Raw genomic sequence first — 15,499 nt, 5'->3', positions numbered from 1 at the left:
CTCTGATGATGTTACCTAGTACCTGAAAACTAATCTTCCAGCTCAGCAAGCTAACTTGCATCCAGAACCTCAACCAGAGCTACACATCTTCTCGAAATTCGTTGACTGTCTGTATCAGCAATAACTGAATCCACATCGCGCGCCCCATGGTTAAATCCAAGAGCTCACATGTAAATGTGTACACTCACACTCAGACGCACACGTGTGCACACACACTCGTTCATTCTCCTGAGTCTCATCGGATTTGGACCGGCCTCTGCCCAGCTTTCTCGGTCTCCAATCTCTGACAGCAGACGATTGAGAGGTGTTTTCTTGTTAAGAATTTATTGGGAATGTGTCAACAGCGTTTGGGATTTCACAGCAACTACCCCCTCCCCCTCGCACATCAATATTTAAATACATTATGTACACATTTACATCAACGACAGGTGAGGCGAAGTCCCACCACTTTTGCGTACCCGTGCCACTGCTGCTTGGAGTGAAGAGGGCCTGTTCTTGCTTGCTGGAAATCGAACCTTGCGTGCGATAGCCGATCCAAATCTTTCGGGGCCTGAGATGAGCTGGGAATTGTGGGAGGAGGGAGCGCCAACAACATGGCAAGCCAACAAAAGCTTGCGTTTAAACGGTGCCTTGCACCGTCCCGAGGCTGGTGTGAATCTGAGAGGAGGGTGCGCTGAGTGTGGCTGATGGGGGTGAGGAGAGAGAATTCTTGTTAACGTGTTGGGAGGGGTGCAGCCAGGGTGTGTTATACGTGCGTAGTTACCCCTGTTGTAAAGAGTACTTTGTGCAAACTCAGTTGTTGTGTCTGTTACTGTGGATATCGTTTTATTTTCCCATCAGCTGCTGAACCTGGTCTGCTGCTGCTTCCCCTCAATCTCCCTCTCCCTCTTTCCCCTAACTCTCTCCCTCTCCCTCTCTCGATCTTTCTCCTGATAAGATGCTCTGTAAACCTTTCCTTTCCTGTCAGTCACCAGCCAGTATTTCCCCGAGCCACAGCCTAAACAGCTGGCAAACCCTATTTAAAAGCATCCAAGTCAAGAGGAGGCCACTCGGCCCTTCAAGCCTGCTTCCCCATTCAATAAGATTGTGGCTGATCTGACTTTTAACCTCAACTCTACATTCCTTCTCGTAATCTTTCGCCCCCTCGCTCATCAGGAATCTATCTCCCTGTGCCATACTGTCAGGAATCTAATCTAATCTTAAAGCTGGCTTCAGCACGCGGACTGATTCCTGATTCTCTCCAATGTGACACAGCGCTTTTCCCAGATAGCTTCCGGAATTCCTTGTTTGTTGGTTCCCGAGTGTGGTGGGACAGCATGAAGTGATCCCCACGGGAGAGAGGGAAGGGGAGAGATATTGACCAGGTGACTAGGGCGGTGTCTGACTGAGTGCAGACTGGGACGGGGGAGGAGGGCGTGGGCAGAGGTGGGAGCGGATAGACATACTATAGGGCTCGGGGGGGGGGGTGGTCTCCCCCACTTTCAGCAGCGACCACACTGGGTGTTGCTATAGCGCCTTATCACAGTGTATCAGTGTTTCACAAACCTCAGGAGTAGGCCATTCGGCCCCTTTGAGCCTGCCGAGCAGTTTGATTGGATCAGGGATAGGCCGGCTACGGTCTCAGTCCCACTTTGCCATCTGACCCTTGCCCTGTAACCCTTGACTCAATCTAACACGGCAATGAATATAGTCAATGACACAGCCTCCAGTGCTGTCTTGGGAAGAGAATTCTGCTGATTCGTTTGTCATTCACTCATGGGATGTGGGTGCTGCTGGCTTGGCCGGCGTTTATTAGACAGTCCCATTTTACATAGCGAATGTCAGACTGGATTTTCACATTCAAGTCCCTTGACTTTACACAGAGGGTGGTTCGCGTTTGGAATGAACTTGCTGAGGATGTGGTGGATGAGGGCACAGTTACAACATTTAAAAGACATTCTGAGAAGTCCTTGAAAAGATTTGGAGGGATATGGGCCAGGAGCAAGGCAGGTGGGACTAATTCAGTTTGGGATTGTGGTCGACGTGGACTGGTTGGGCCGAGGGGTCTATTCCTGTGCTGTTTGATACTATGAAGGGCGTTCTGGGTAAAAAGGGTGAGGGTAAATCATATTTAATCTTTGAGCCACCTCTATCTCACAACAGTGAAATATCACGGCTATAAGCTTTAGATTAGATTCCCAACGCGTGGGAACAGGCTCTTCGGCCCAACAAGGGCATGCCAACCCTCTGAAGAGCAACCCACCCAGACCCACCTCCCTCTGACTAATGCACCTAACACTATGGGACAATTTAGCACCCCAGCCTGCACATCTTTGGACTGTGGGAGGAACCCCACGCAGACACAGGGAGAATGTACAAACTCCACACAGACAGTCGCCCGAGGCTGGAATCGAACCTGGGACTGTGAGGCAGCAGTGCTAACCACTGAGCCACCCTCGATCCTGAGTAGATGAAACAATACCCAGCAATTCCCATTGTTTCCAAAAGGATAAGCGGGGGCAAAAGAAAGGTTCAAAGATGTTGGCAAAACTGCCCTTTTATCTTGATACAAACAGTAAGGCTGCAGTTGAGGCCTAGTCACTCAACGAGGCCTAACTCTCAGCTGGGCAAGAATTCACACTCAGTGCAAATTAAACACACACTCCTCCTGATTCTTTTGAGTCTGGTAACTGCGCGCGGTTACGTTTGACGCCGAGCGAGACCGTTATGGCGACCGGCGGTTATCTCAGCGGGATGCGGATGGGGTCTCTTGCACCCCCTCTCCGCCGACCAGGACAAAGCAAAAATCCCACATGCCGACAGGGCCAATCGGTTTGGTTTCGGTCGGTTGAGGTATGAACGTTGGACGACCCGCACTGTGCGGTGACAATGCGGCAAAGAGCTCTTTTTAGTTGAGTGGGCAGCTCACTGTCCCCCTGGGTGCAGTAAACAGTGCCTCTGGTAGTGAAGCACTCCCTCAGCACTGAACGGAGGCATCAAGGGGAAATGGCCTGAAGTCTCAGGAAAACCTAGTTTCGGTGACAAAATGACGAGTAAGTGCGCGAGAGGGCCAAGGCACAGAATCGGCGCTAAAGTCTTCTCAAAGTGCTTCTACACAGGTTCCGAAAGCCTCACTTGTGTTATCGAACAAACCTGCCCCTTCACTTGCTAATGAGGCAGCACCGACGTTTTAATTCCGAACCTGAGGAAATCCTGTCGATGGGAGTGTTGGAATCCGTTTCAGTCGGTGAGTTTTATTCGTTACTTCACTGTCGCTTGAATCCTGTCAGTGGCTTTTGACCTCCTCGGTGACCAGGTTTAGAAATAGCGGGAGGGGGAGCAAACTCCCCCTCGCTCCTGCTGGATATAACCACAGGCCTAAACCGCGGGGCCGTTGCTCCTGGCAACTGGAAGGCCTCAGCTGCAGTGGCTCACAGGCGGAGCTGACCCCAATACAAGTGGGAGTGGGGCAGGAAGGTTTGGGTAAATCAGACGTCCATACGTTAGAGCCCGGGTGTCCTTGGAGAAGGAGCACGCGGTGTCCACCGACACCCTGGAGTTGTTCAGGGAGAGGTGGGCGCCGCAGGGAGTGGAGTGCATTATTTCCCCCTCCAACTCTATTTTGATTTAGTCCCGACCCTCCCCTTCACTGTTTGATCACACAGCATTGCCCTTTGATGTGAAGGGCAGTGCTTGTCACTGGCCACTCCGCTGTTTCTTTCTGGTGGTGGAAATTTGAATAAAGATTCATGCACCTTGTGTCTGTCACTGTGTCTCACACCTGCACACACACAATGGGGGTGCTGGGGGGAAAAAAACAGAAAAAAATAAATAAATCAGACATCCATCTGGCACGGTATGGGGTTCAGAATCGACAGCAAGGTCCCCTCAACGACCACCAGCCTTGTGGCACTCACCGCGAGCGGCCATTTTTGCCTGGAGGTGCTCCCTGGCTCCCCACCCCCGACCTGACCCGACCCGGAGGATTCAACAAAATATCGGATCACGAGTGGGCCACTCGAACGCAATCCTACATCCAACACAATCCCGGCTGGTTCTCCAACACATTCGGATGGGAGTGAGGGTGGCGGGGGAGGTGGAGATTGGGATCCAGTCCATCTGGAAAACGCCAACTTGCTAGACCGGGTCACCGGTGACATACCGGGCGGTCAGAGCCGGGAGCGATCCTGCCCAACTTCGGAGTTTGGTTTGGTCTTGGCTCAAGGCCCGTTTCCATCGGAGACTGGGGCCCAAGCTCAAAGCTTCGAGTCCTGAATGTCTAAAGGATGATGTCACCTCCAGGAAATCTCAGTTCCGCCTGTGGGATGGCAAAGAGAGAGAGAGAGAGACAGGCCGTGTCTCCGGTTTACGGCGATGCAGCAGGAGGGTGTTGGGTGGGCGCCATCTGGAGTAAAATTCTAGCAGGTTGTTGTTGTAGCAGAGAGAGAGAGAGGAGGAGCAGGTGGGACTGGGGGGTTGACCACGTTCCCTCTGAGGCATGAGCTGAAAGTACTCAGGGCCGTCACTGAGGCCTAGCGCGAAAGAGAGCCTGCCTGTTTCTCCCCATCTGACTGCCTGCCAAGCAGGGGTGGCTGGGAAAGGAGGCCAGAGCTGCACCGGAATCGCTTCAGTCTCTTCTCTGAGGTAATGTCTGTCTTCGACGATAAGGAGGTGCAAAGTAAAACCAAAAGTGTCGGTACGTTTATAGTTTAAACAGTGCTGCTTCTCCTCGTCTATGTCCCCCCCCCCCTCCCCCCAGACAGAACGGGGCGATGGTGGAGGTTCAGATTTTGGAGTCATGCTCCACCTGGAGATTGTCCATTTGTTCCAGGATGAGGGTGACCGTGGGCTGCCTGAGAGCATCCAGTTGTTGCTGCAAGGCACACAGGCGATCCTGCAGGCTGCTGTTCTCGGCCTCCAGCCCGGCCTTCAGCTTGTGAAGCTCGCTGTTCTCCACGGCCAGCTGGTTCCTTTGCTGCAATGGGGTCAGAAAACACTGAGAGTCAGAAGACAGCCGGGTGGGTGGTGTAGACTCAAAGTCAGAGCGCACACGGACTAGGACTGGGAGGCAGTTTCCAAACTGGCTAGTGATCCAGAGATCGGGGCTAGTGACCCAGTGCCTGGGGCCTAATAACCCAGTGATCGGGACTAGTGACCCAAAGACCTGGGCTAGTGACCCAAAGACCTGGGCTAGTGACCCAGAGACCTGAGCTAGTGACCCAGAAACCGGGGCTAGTGACCCAGAGACCGGGGCCTAATAACCCAGTCATCGGGACTAGTGACCCAGAGACAGGGGCCTAATAACCCAGAGACCGGGGCTAGTGACCCAGTGCCTGGGGCCTAATAACCCAGTGATCGGGACTAGTGACCCAGAGACCTGGGCTAGTGACCCAGAGACTGGGGCTAGTGACCCAGTGCCTGGGGCCTAGTGACCCAGAGACATGGGCTAGTGACCCAGAGACCTGGGCTCGTGACCCAGAGTCCTGGGCTAGTGACCCAGAGACCGGGGCCTAATAACCCAGAGACCGGGGCTAGTGACCCAGAGACCGGGGCCTAATAACCCAGAGACCGGGGCTAGTGACCCAGTGCCTGGGGCCTAATAACCCAGTGATCGGGACTAGTGACCCAGAGACCTGGGCTAGTGACCCAGAGACTGGGGCTAGTGACCCAGTGACTGGGGCCTAGTGACCCAGAGACATGGGCTAGTGACCCAGAGACCGGGGCCTAATAACCCAGAGACCTGGGCTCGTGACCCAGAGTCCTGGGCTAGTGACCCAGAGACCGGGGCTAGTGAGCCAGAGACTGTGGCTAGCGAGCCAGAGACCCAGGGCCTGGTGCTCTGGAAAGGGGGGACGGGTTGGTCGCTGATGGGTTCTCAGATCGCAGAGTAACAACTAGATCTGGAAGTGATTCACTATGGATGTGGGTAAGGTGTATCGCCAAGGTTTCTCTCCCAGAGTGGGGGGTCGGGGGGGGAGTTCCAAACTTGAGGGGGTAGGGTTGGCGTGAGAGTGGAAAGATTCAAAACGGACCTAAGGAGTAATGTTTTCACACATTGGGTGGTGCATTTGTGGAATGAACTTCCAGAGAAATGGTGAATGTGGGTCTAGTTACAACATTTAAAAGACATTTTGGGTCGGTGATTGAATGGGCAAGGTTTGGAGGGATATGGGCCAGGAGCAGGCAGGCATGGGACTAGTTGAGTTTGGGAATATGGTCGGAAGAGGGACGCATCCTGGTTGCCATCGTCCTCTCCACCCCCCTCCCCCGTGGCCTTAGTGACTCCCGTCCACCTCTGCCACCTCACCTTCTGTACCTCCTGCAGTCTCTGTACCCAGTGTTCACCGTCTGCCACCTCCTCACTGCCAACCTTCTGCCTCCTGCCTGGGTGAGGCTGCTGGGGTTTGGGGCCGTCCGCCAGCACCCTGGTGCCCTGCTCCCCGCCCGGTTTGTCCGGCTCGGTCTGTACCGACTTGTCGGCCACGGCAGGCTGTATCCGCACTGAGATCTTCTGGTTCAAGTGGCCCATTACGACGATGGTATGGTCCTTCCTATCGTCACTGTGCTCGGCACTGTCATTCTGCGTGTACGTGAATATATCGTCTTCACTACCTGTAGGGATGAGATGGGCGGTGGGGGTGGGGGGGGGGGGGGGGGGTGGAACACAGGAATTCAACTCTGTCAGCTATTGCTGTAAGTAGCACATTGTCCTGTTTCTAGCTTAACCTCCTCGCAAGCTCAGAATTAAGAGTTGATTCGAAATCACGGCACTGAATACTTCATGACACTTTCCGACTGGATGAGGAATACAAGAAGGACAATTCGAGAATTTAAAACACTCACTCTCAGGAATATTGTGAGCGGTTTTGAGGCCCCGGACCCAAGGGACTTTGAGGGGGGTCCCGAGGAGGTTTACAATATGATCCCAGGGATGAAGGACTTGCTGTGTGAGGAGCAGTTGAGAACTGTAATTCAAGGATGTGAGGGGGGTGGGGGAGCCTGACTGAAACGTACAGATTACCGAGAGACCTGGGGGATAGAGTGGATGTGGAGGTGTTTTCACCAGCAGGAGAGACTAGGGCGCAGCCTCAGAGAGAAGGGATGACCCTTTAGGACTGAAATGTGAAGGAATTTCTTCAGCTGGAGGGTGGTGACTCTGTGCAACTCATTGCTGCAGTGAGCTGTGGAGGCCAAGTCATTGAGTGTCATTAAAACAGAGCTAGGTAAGTCCTTGATGAGTAAGGGGATCGAGGGTTATGGGGAGAGGCAGGAGAATGGGGTCGAGAAACATATTGAATGGCAATGCAGCCTCGATGGGCCGAAGGTCCTAACTGATCTCCTATATTTTCATCAATAGGTTGATTAGGGATAGTCAACATGGTTTTGTGAAGGGTAGGTCATGACTCACAAACTTTATTGAGTTCTTTGAGAAGCTGACTAAACAGGTGGGTGAGGGTAAAGCGGTTGATGTGGTGTATATGGATTTCAGTAAGGTGTTTGATAAGGTTCCCCATGGTAGGCTGCTGCACAAAGTACAGAGGCATGGCGTTGCGGTTTGGATCAGAAATTGGCTAGCTAAAAGAAGACAGGGGGTGGTGGTTGATGGGAAATATTCATCCTGGAGTTCAGCTCCTAGTGATGCACCGCAAAGATCCATTTTGGGTCCACTGCTGTTTGTCATTTTTATAAATGACCTGGATGAGGGCATAGAAGGATGGGTTAGTAAATTTGTGGATGACACTAAGGTCAGTGGAGTTGTGGATAGTGACGAAGAATGTTGTAGGTTACAGAGAGACATAGATAAGCTGCAGAGCTGGGCTGAGAGGTGGCAAATGGAGTTTAATGTGGACAAGTGTGAGGTGATTCATTTTGGAAGGAGCAACAAGAATGAAGAGTACTGGGCTAATGGTAAGATTCTTGGTAGTGTAGATGAGCAGAGAGATCTCGGTGTCCAGATATGTAGATCCTTGAAAGTTGCCACCCAGGTTGGTAGAATTGTTAAGAAAGCATACAGTGTGTTAGCTTTTATTGGGAGAGAGATCGAGTTTCGGAGCCATGAGGTCATGCTGCAGCTCTACAAAACTCTGGTGCGGCCGCACTTTGGAGTATTGCGTACAGTTCTAGTCACCGCATTATCGGAAGGACGTGAAAGCTTTGGAAAGGGTGCAGAGGAGATTTACTAGGATATTGCCTGGTATGGAGGGAAAGTATTATGAGGAAAGGCTGAGGGACTTGAGGCTGTTTTTCGTTATTGAGAAGAAGGTTGAGATGTGACTTAATTGAGACAGAAAGGATAAATCAGAGGGTTAGATAGTGAGAGCCTTTATATCTTCAGATGCTGATGGCTAGCACGAGGGGAGATAGCTTTAAATTGAGGGGGGATAGATATAGGATAGATGTCAGAGGTAGTTTCTTTACTCAGAGAGTAGTAGGGGTGTGGAATGCGCTGCCTGTAACAGGAGTAGACTTGCCAACTTTAAGTGTATTTAAATGGTCATTGGATAGGCATATGGACAAGAATGGAATAGTGTAGGTTAGATGGGCTTCAGATTGGTTCCACAGGTTGGCGCAACATTGAGGGCCGAAGGGCCTGTACTACTCTGGAATGTTCGATGTTCGAACTAAACCCCACCAAGGCCTCACCTCCACCCCCCTCCCAACACCCCATCACCTCCCCATCCCCCTCAACTGCATCTTGAATTCATGGTCCGTTCAGGAGAGTCATACCACACGGAAAGAGACCCTTCGGTCCAACCTGTCCATGTTGGCCATGTTCCCAAATAAATCTAGTCCCATTTGCCAGCACTTGGCCCATATCCCTCTAATCCCTTCCTATTCATATACCCATCCTGATGCCTTTTAAATGGTGTAATTGTACCAGCCTCCACCACATCCTCTGGCAGCTCATTCCATACACGCACCACCCTCTGGGTGAAAAAATTGCCCCTCAGGTTCCTTTTAAATCTTTTCCCCTCTCACCTTAAGCCAATGCGCTCTAGTTTTGGACTCCCCTACCCCGGGGAAAGAGACCTCGTCTGTTCACCTTATCCACACCCCTCATGATTTTTGTAAAGCAGATTCTTACTGATTTCACCAGCTGTGGTGGGATTTAGACTCAAGTCTCCGGAGCATTCCGTGGATTATCAGTCTGCCATCAGCACCACTCGGCCCGCACCTCCCCCTATGCTATGGAAGTAGAAGGTCAGCCGGGGACAGCACAGGTGTGAAGGCTGAGTGGCCTTGACCTGGTTTCATTCCGTCTGGAGGTGGTAACATTGCGGTCACATGACTGGTTTAGAATCCACTGCCCCAGGCTAATGTTTGAGGGTGGTGTGGAGGAGCCAGTGTTGGACTGGGGTGGACAAATCTAAAAATCACACAACACCAGTGGGCGGCACGGTGGTTAGCACTGCTGCCTCACAGCGCCTGAGACCCGGGTTCAATTCCCGCCTCAGGCGACTGACTGTGTGGAGTTTGCACGTTCTCCCCGTGTCTGCGTGGGTTTCCTCCGGGTGCTCCGGTTTCCTCCCACAGTCCAAAGATGTGCCGGTCAGGTGAACTGGCCATGCTAAATTGCCCGTAGTGTTAGGTAAGGGGTATGTGTAGGGGCATGGGTGGGTTGCGCTTCGGTGGGGCGGTGCGGACTTGTTGGGCCGAAGGGCCTGTTTCCACACTGTAAGTAATCTAATCACCAGGTTAGAGTCCGAAAGGTTCATTTGGAAGCACTGGCTTTCGGAGTGCTGCACTGTTGTGCTATATCCTGGGACTGGGTGATTTTTACCTAATGTTTTCGGAGTGTGGGGTCAAATGACACCATCACCTGAATTTCAGTCAGTCTTGTTCAGGAAGGAATCAGAGGTGTTTAAACAGGAACACACAGACAGAGCATGTATTCATGTCTAATATATCAGTCGCAGCAATGTGTACCAATTTTCTAATTTATATTGAAAAGGAATTTAATGTTGACTATTATCGCTTTATGTTTCTGCTTATTCTTTGAAGGTAATGCTTAACGTTTTTAACTTTTACCACCTTTCACCTAAGTTGTTTGTACATTAGGTGGCTCCCTGTGTGATGCCATTATACACTTTTCCCTGCACTCCTGTACTTGAGTGCCCATCACAATAAAATCTAAAACCTAAAAAAGATGCTCTGCAGAAATTCACCAACGATCCTCAGTCAGCACCTTCCAAACCCACGACCACTTCCATCTTGAAGGACGAGGGGCAGCAGATCCATGGGAACACCACCCCCCTGCAAGCTCCCCTCCACTCACCATCCCGTCTTGGGAATATATCGCCGTTCCCTCACTGTCGCGAAGTCAAAATCTCGGAATTCCCTCCCTCAGGGCACTGTGGGTCAACCCACAGTACGTGGACTGCCAGCGGTTCAAGAAGGCAGCTCACCCCCCCCCCCCCCACCTTCTCAAGGGGTAATTAGGGACAGGGCAATAAATGCTGGGCCCAGCCAGTGACACTCACATTCCACACAAGTGAATTTTTGAAAATTGCAGCTTTGAACAATTTTTTAAACCTGCGCCCTTCAGCCTCTTTATTTTTAATGCAAATATTGTTTGATTCTTTGGCTTAAGTTCTATCAGAACTTATAGGTGGCACGGTGGCTCGCACTGCTGCCTCATGGTGCCAGAGACCTGGGTTCAATTCCAGCCTCAGGCAACTATCTGTGTGGAGTTTGCATATTCTCCCTGTGTCTGGGTGCTCCGGTTTCCTCCCAATATCCAAAAAATGTTAGGTGAATTGGCCATGCTAAATTGCCTGTAGGGGAATGAGTCTGGGTGGGTTGCTCTTCAAGAGGGTTGGTTTGGGCTGAAGGGCCTGTTTCCACACCGTAAGTAATCTAATCATTTTTTAAAACTTTTTCAACACCAACAATGGCACAGTCACGTTTCCCCTCAAAAGTCCATCGTGTTTGAGGGGTTAACCAAGTGATGCAAACTTATATCCCAAAGTAAATTCTGTGTCTTAATCTTTTGGCTGGAAAGTTGAACTGGGGACAAGGCCTTGCGTGAACCGCTTTATTAACGATTTGGTAACAAGGAAATTGAGCTAATATCACACGATTTCCTCTGAATAACCACAAATGCAAATACCCGACTGCAGATTAAGCATCGCCTCTGGGTCTCCGTTGTGCAGAAGCACCAGCCGTCTTGCACATCTGTTGTGGCCCATCAGAGGGCAGGAGTGCTCCACGGTTAGCATTTAGTGAGTGAGAGTGGGTACCGTGATAATATCACTGGGGCCCAGTGCCTGGGCGGCACGTTGGCACCGTGGTCAGCACTGCTGCCTCACAGTACCGGAGTACCTGGGTTCAATTCTCCATCTCAGGCAACTGTCTGTGTGGAGGGTGTACATTCTCTGTGTGGGTTTCCTCCCACAGTCCAGAGATGTGCAGGTTCGGTGAATTGGCCGTGCTAAATTGCCCGTAGCGTTAGGGGCAATGGGTCTGGGTGGGTTGCTCTTCAGAGGGTCGGTGTGGAGTTGTTGGGCCGAAGGGCCACTGTAAGTAATCTAATCTAATGCAGTGGGTTCAAATTAATTGAAATTTCATTAATCCTGCTCTTCTCAGTTAACAACCATGATTGTTGGCTTTTGTAAGTAAAATCCCCATCTAATGTTGTTTCTGAGCTGAAGTCAGCTGGTCTGCTTCAAACGCTACACGTGAAAAATGATACGGGATGGTTGAGTGGTTAGCACTGCTGCCTCACAACGCCAGGGATACGGGTTTGATTCTACCCTCAGGCAATGCACGTTCTCCCCGTATCTGTGTGGGTTTCCTCCCACAGTCTGAAGATGAGCAAGTCAGGATTGGCCATGGAGAATTGCCCATGGTGCTCAGGGATGCACAGGCTCCGTGGCCATGGGAAATGCAGGGATAGAGGAGGGGGCTGGGTGCGATGCCTTTTGGAAGGTCGGTATGGGCCGAATGGTCTGTAGGGACTCTATGATTTCAGGACCCTTTGACATGGGGAGAAAACCCTGGTTTGTTTTAAGAGCTTCCAGCCACATCCTTGTCTCATGAATGAATTAAACAAAATCATCTGGTTTTGATATTTTTACATTTAAGGTGCAGAGCAAAAGAGTGAGACAGAGAGAGAGAGTGAGTGAGAGAGAGAGACAGGAGAGAGAGAGTGAGTGAGAGAGAGAGACAGGACAGAGAGACAGGGAGTGAGTGAGACAGAGAGAGAGAGAGAGAGAGAGTGAGACAGAGAGAGAGAGACAGGAGAGAGAGAGTGAGTGAGAGAGGGACAGGAGAGAGAGACAGGGAGTGAGTGAGACAGAGAGAGAGAGAGAAGAGAGAGACAGACAGACAGAGAATGAGACAGAGAGAGAGACACACACAGAGACAGAGAGAGTAAGATAGAGAGAGAGGGAGAGACAGAAGGGAAGAGACAGGGGAGGGGGGAAAAAAGAGAGTGGGGGGAGAGACGGAAGGCCAGAAAAGGAAGGAGAGAGAAGGGGGGAGATGGGGTGGGGGGGAGAGAGAGAGAGAGTGTGTTGGGGAAGAGACTGGGGTAGAGAGAGAGAGAGAGAGGTGGTGAGAGGCAGAGAGATAGAGAGAACAGGAGAGACAGAAGAGGGGCAAAAGACATAGAGAGGGGGGGAGAGATGGAGGGAAGAGACAGGGTGGGAGTAAGAGAGAGGGATGAGGGTGGGGGGGGGGGGGGAGAGAGCTGAAAGCTGCATTATCTGATGTTAGAAGTTAAGAACACAGAACAAAGAAAGGTGAGAAACCACATCAGACCCAGAGAGATACTGAACCCCAAAGCTCCACCCTTATAGGGAGCGATGTGGGAGTGAGGGTGGGGGTGGGAATGTGAACAGCATGGGGGTGGGAGTGAGGTTGAAGTGATATGGGGTGGGGGTGGGAACAGCATGAAGGTCGGAGCGGAGGGAGGCAAGGGGGTGGATGCAGTGTGTGGGGTGGGGGGTGAGGATGGGAGTTGGGGTGAGGGGGGGGTGATGGTGCTATGAAGTGAGCGAGCTCTCCATGTGAGGATTCACATCCAAGGTTTCCAATCCCTCCGTGGCCTCTCAGCCTGACTGCCCCTCACTCCCTGTCCCAGTCATCTCCTCCCAGCCCTCACCGTGGCTCCCAGCAATCCCCACTCCCCCCAAACCCTGAGCGACCTGCGCTCCCTCAATCCTGCCCCACCACCACGGGCAGTGTCTTCAGCTAACCCCCTCAGCCCCCTCTTCTCCTTCCTGGGCATGGAATCACCGTTTGCTTTAGCATGCTCCCCGTGAAACACCTTGACACAGTTGGCTCCTCTCAAGGCTCTATATAAATGTAAACTGGTGTTGTTGGAATGACACCTTCTATCTCTGCCTGGACTTCGGGAGATTTATTTTTTCCTCTCCTTAACAGGGAGGAATAACCCATCACGAATCATAGAATCCCTACAGCATGGAAACAGGCCCTTCGGCCCAACAAGTCCATACCGCAGAGTAACCCATTCTCCTCCCCTATTACTCTACATTTACCCCTAACTAATGCACCTAACCTACCCATCCCTGAACACCACGGGCAATTTCCCATGGCCAATCCACCCTGACCTGCACAGCTTTGGACCTTGGGAGGAAACCGGAGCACCCGGAGGAAACCGGAGCACCCGGAGGAAACCCACGCAGACACGGGGAGAATGTGCAAACTCCACACAGACAGTTGCCCGAGGCTGGAATCGAACCTGGGACCCTGGCGCCATGAGGCAGCAGGGCTAACCACTGAGAGCCACCGTGCCACCCACACGTCCAGTGGTTAAAGCTGAGGAGACTCACAAGTGAAATCCTGAGAACAAAATGGTGAACACCTCTCATTGGTTGCTGTTTCTGGGATCTTGCAGGGCCTTAATCGGTCGGCACTAGCACATTGTAGAAAATCGGAGCAGGCCATTCAGCCCTTCCAGCCTGCTGCACCATTCAACATGATCACGGCTTATCATCCAGCTCAGTCCCCTGCTCCCACTTCCTCCCCACAACTTTTGATCTCTTTAGAACTCAATCTAACTCCTCCTTGAAAACATTTGATGCTTTGGCCTCAACCACTTTCTGTGACAGAGAATCTCACAGGGCTCCCCACTCTCTGAGTGAAGACATTTCTCCTCATCTCAGTCCGAAACCCCATTTCCTCAGACTCTGACCACCCTCTGCCCGGACTCCCTAGTCATCAGGAACATCCTTTCTGTGTTTACCCTGTCTGGAATTTTTCAAGTTCCTACGAGACTTTCCCCCTCATTCTCCTCAATGCCAGTGAATATAAACCTAAAAAAAATCTTATATCAATCCTGCCATCGCAGAACTCTCAAAAAGCACGCTGTTTGCTGTCAGGGTTTCTGAGGGGGGGGGGGGGGGGGGGGGGCTGGTGTCTTGGCAACTTGTCAGGTGCCACACAAATGCAAATTGTACAACGTGCCAGTGAGTTTTGCATCGCCTGCACTAAAAGGGGGACCTTTATCATTGATTTCTAGGCCTATGTATCTAGGGCAAACTCATCCGAGCTGACTACAATCAGATCATCTGTGTTAATGAGTGCTGCAGAGATGCACTCAATAGCTTAGCTGTTCATTCTATGTAATGTCCAAGATCCCATCAAGCAACTGGAAGATAAGTGTGGTTGAATTACTCATTAGCAGAGTACTGTGTGTATTGTCAGAGAAACATTGCGAAAACCCATTTCTATTAAGCCAAGCAGAATGACAAAAGATTGCAGCTGCAAAAGTAGAGCATGACCCACAACTGAATAAGTTTTTTTGAGAAAAGGTATTAATTTTTGAGCACCGTTGAGTGGGCCTTCCATTCAATGTCCGCCCCCAATTGTCTAGGGGCCAGTCAGGAGCAGGCAAATTGGGTCTGGGCGGCACGGTGGCACAGTGGTTAGCACTGCTGCCTCACAGCGGCAGAGACCTGGGTTCAATTCCCGCCTCAGACGACTGACTGTGTGGAGTTTGCACGTTCTCCCTGTGTCTGCGTGGGTTTCCTCCGGGTGCTCCGGTTTCCTCCCACAGTCCAAAGATGTGCAGGTCAGGTGAATTGGCCATGCTAAATTGCCCATAGTGTTAGGTGAAGGGGTAAATGTAGGTGAATGGGTCTGGGTGGGTTGCGCTTCAGCGGGTCGGTGTGGACTTGTTGGGCCGAAGGGCCTGTTTCCACACTGTAAGTAATCTAATCTAATCTAATCTAATGTGTAGGCCAGACCAGGTGAGGATGGTGGATTTTCTTTCCCTTAAGGACATTAATGAGCCAGATGGGGTTTTACAACAATGGTCACCACTAGACTAGCTTTTAATGTCAATTCAATAAATTGCCGGAGCAGGATTTGAACCTACCTTTCCAGGCTATTAGCCTAGGCCTCTCAATTCCAAGCACAGTGATGCTACCATCATGCCACTGCCTCAGGAAAAGACAGCCCACCCCCCCCCCCCGTGCCAATTTATCTTCACCTTTTCTCGAGCGCTCCCTCCAAATATGTCACCCCTGCAAGTCACACGCCTGCCTCTGAGTGA

At 51.4% G+C, this 15,499-nt stretch overlaps 1 protein-coding gene across 2 annotated transcripts in view; it reads right to left on the bottom strand.

Annotated features, from left to right (window-relative positions):
* Window positions 1-334: 334 nt before the first annotated feature.
* Window positions 335-15,499, bottom strand: part of rasgrp4 (RAS guanyl releasing protein 4) — a 172,520-nt gene continuing 157,355 nt past the window's right edge. For both annotated transcript variants that reach the window (XM_072549260.1, XM_072549259.1), the window contains exons 16-17: window positions 6,287-6,591; window positions 335-4,954 (exon numbers count right to left, since the gene is read on the bottom strand). In XM_072549260.1, the coding sequence (XP_072405361.1) occupies window positions 4,763-4,954; window positions 6,287-6,591 (497 nt within the window). In that variant the 3' untranslated portion in view covers window positions 335-4,762. The remainder of the gene's footprint in view (window positions 4,955-6,286; window positions 6,592-15,499) is intronic.

The sequence above is a fragment of the Chiloscyllium punctatum genome, chromosome 29 (genome assembly GCF_047496795.1).
Source record: "Chiloscyllium punctatum isolate Juve2018m chromosome 29, sChiPun1.3, whole genome shotgun sequence".
In the NCBI taxonomy this organism is placed as follows: domain Eukaryota; kingdom Metazoa; phylum Chordata; class Chondrichthyes; order Orectolobiformes; family Hemiscylliidae; genus Chiloscyllium; species Chiloscyllium punctatum.
The sequence above is the reverse complement of the archived record's forward strand: the minus strand, read 5'-3'. Positions and strand labels throughout refer to the sequence as shown.